The sequence below is a fragment of the Rhamphochromis sp. 'chilingali' genome (genome assembly GCF_963969265.1).
Source record: "Rhamphochromis sp. 'chilingali' genome assembly, chromosome: 21".
Taxonomy (NCBI): domain Eukaryota; kingdom Metazoa; phylum Chordata; class Actinopteri; order Cichliformes; family Cichlidae; genus Rhamphochromis; species Rhamphochromis sp. 'chilingali'.
The window spans coordinates 11251819-11254207 of record NC_137949.1 but is presented as its reverse complement, the minus strand read 5'-3'; the positions used below and the strand labels follow the sequence as shown (position 1 = coordinate 11254207).

At 45.4% G+C, this 2389-nt stretch overlaps 1 protein-coding gene across 1 annotated transcript in view; it reads right to left on the bottom strand.

Moving 5' to 3' along the window:
* The window catches only part of erich1 (glutamate rich 1), a 7879-nt gene continuing 5490 nt past the window's right edge, over nucleotides 1–2389 (bottom strand). The window contains exons 5-7 of the mRNA XM_080871124.1: nucleotides 2259–2388; nucleotides 1641–1838; nucleotides 1–255 (exon numbers count right to left, since the gene is read on the bottom strand). Coding sequence (XP_080727250.1) covers nucleotides 119–255; nucleotides 1641–1838; nucleotides 2259–2388 — 465 coding nt within the window. The 3' untranslated portion in view covers nucleotides 1–118. The remainder of the gene's footprint in view (nucleotides 256–1640; nucleotides 1839–2258; nucleotide 2389) is intronic.

Below are 2389 nucleotides of genomic sequence, written 5' to 3'. Positions count from 1 at the left end.
ACAGAACCAAAACTGACATATTTAGAATTTAATAAAACATTTCATGCATTGAAAGCAAGTCCATCATTTACAAACGCTGTGTATGAGCAAAAAGAAAATTCTTGGTAGAAATGATTCTTCAGTAGTGTCTCTGCGTCTGTTCGACTGGCAGTCTCATGGGTGTGTTGGAGAAAGCACGAGTCTTCTTGTCTCCCTGCATGGGAAGAATGTCTGTGATCCAGTATTGGAAGAGTGTAACGACTGCCGTGGTTTCCTCTACAAACACAAGGAGACAGAGCGAAACATTTCAGTTACTGCTGACAACACAAAACCACAGGAACACTCAGTATTTTCACAAAAGAGATTCACTTGCTGGTGTATTTTTGGCATAATGCATCAAAATCTGCTTCCTTCCCCCCGCATGTACGTATCCAAACCCCTAACAAGACAAATTCTTTCCTTTTACTCGCTACTGTTAGAAGAATATATTTAGCCTTTGCAGAAAGTAAAATGGACAATACAAAAGGCGGAGCAGTCAATCCAATGTCATTTGTGAGAAACTCCAGGGTGCAGCAAAATATGCTTAAGGGAAATCTGCTTTAGAGCTGCTCCTGCAGCCAATTGATTGCCACTACAAGGGTAGACAGAGTGAGGAGAGCTTTAGTGAATTCACCTGAGGGGCTTTAAAAGCACGCATGCACATGGATTAGCTCCTGCAAGTCACTGAATGTAGGTTACTTTAAAATACCAAATGCTCCCTGAACAAGGTGGATGTTATTAAGAAGTTTAATTATTTTAAATTTCCATACTGTGGGGACTGATAAATGTGAAGCGAGATGCAGCAGAAAGGCTGGGGCCTTTGCCTCCAACACTCAGATAAGCTGAGTGGAATTGACCCATAGCTGCCGAATCAAACGTGCGACAAAAACTCGTCTGCGCCGACACGATCTGCTGGCACGCCGGAATTAAAAACGGCAGCAAATAAAAAACAGTGAACTGAAGCATGACTCATTATGAGAGAGCTGGGAGTACGGGGGGGGGGGGGGTTAGAAAAGCTTTCAGGCAGCTGTGGAGCAGCTGTATGGAGAGGGGACGGCAGGATCTATGGTGGACTCTAGCAAACTGGTTTTTACACAGCGTCGTCAGGGTTACGGGAAGGGGCAGACAAGCGTCACTCTGTGGCCGCCGACATGGCATTGGCCTGAATCCCCTGGCTCGTCTCTCAGTCTCATTCTCACATGCCTGCACTTGTGCGCGTGACAGCAGAAAAGTCCCTGCTGATCCTATTATGCAGCCAGCGGCAGATGAAACCGCGTCGGGGGACGTAGGAGCTATTTTGACTGTTGAGAGTGTCGAGGCGAGTTAAAACATGTTCGTTACTCACGGTCAGATCGAGTAAGTCAGGGGCAGGTACGCACAGGTGAAGGCTGAATGAGACAAGTCAGGGCAGGTAACCGGCAAACAATCCTAATCGGCGTTTGCCCCCTAACACTGGGAGGCGAGCGTTAACCTGCTGGGACGGGCCCGACGAAGCGCTCGGGGCAGGTTCCAGCAAGAAGAGCCTACTGTAGGCGTGGATGCATGAACCAGCGAGACACAACAATAAACACAGGCCTGTCATTCAAAGGAAAAAAGCTCTTTATTTGTGAATTTTTACTGACCTGCAGACATGCAGGAGGAGTTGCTGCAGAGCTCTTTCAGAGCTTTTTCTAGCTTTTCTGTATCCGTTTGCTGAACACGTGTCTTGAGACTGTACAGCTGCTTCAGGACTGAGTTAGGTTTGCTTCCGCTGTCTATGGCGCCCAGAAGGCCGTCCACTGTAGCAGACAGGTCAGGGATCGTGGAAGCATGAGACGAGGCTGAGGAGGGACAAGTGGTCTGTTAAAAAGAAGCCTTCAACATCAAATTAAGCATTTTATAAAACATCAAAAGGACCAATAAATGCCTATTTCTTTAATGTGACTCATGCACTGACCAAATATAAAGAAGACTCTTCAACTTTATTTACATTAAAAAATAACTTACTAGTTTCTCTCATTTTTAGTGCTTTTCTAACACGTATGGAAGGCTTTCATTTTCACTGAAAACATGTTCATTTCTCAGTAATGGGCATTTAACAATGCAGTGTAGGGTTTTTTGCACATTAGCATCCAAAATATATCCAAATAAACAAAACATTAGAAACTAAAATCACCGTGAGCATTAGGAATGCCTACAAGGTGTAATACTGAGAACATGAGCTTCATCCAAGAAGGCAAGTACAAGTGGTCCCTACTTACAATCTGACAAATACATTTCCATCGTTGTCCTGAGGAAGTCTGACACCTCAGCTGCTCTCCTCTCGTCTTCCTCCTCCTCCTCCTCTCCATCTTTTTGATACGTGAACTCCAGCGCAGCGGCCCGAGGCATC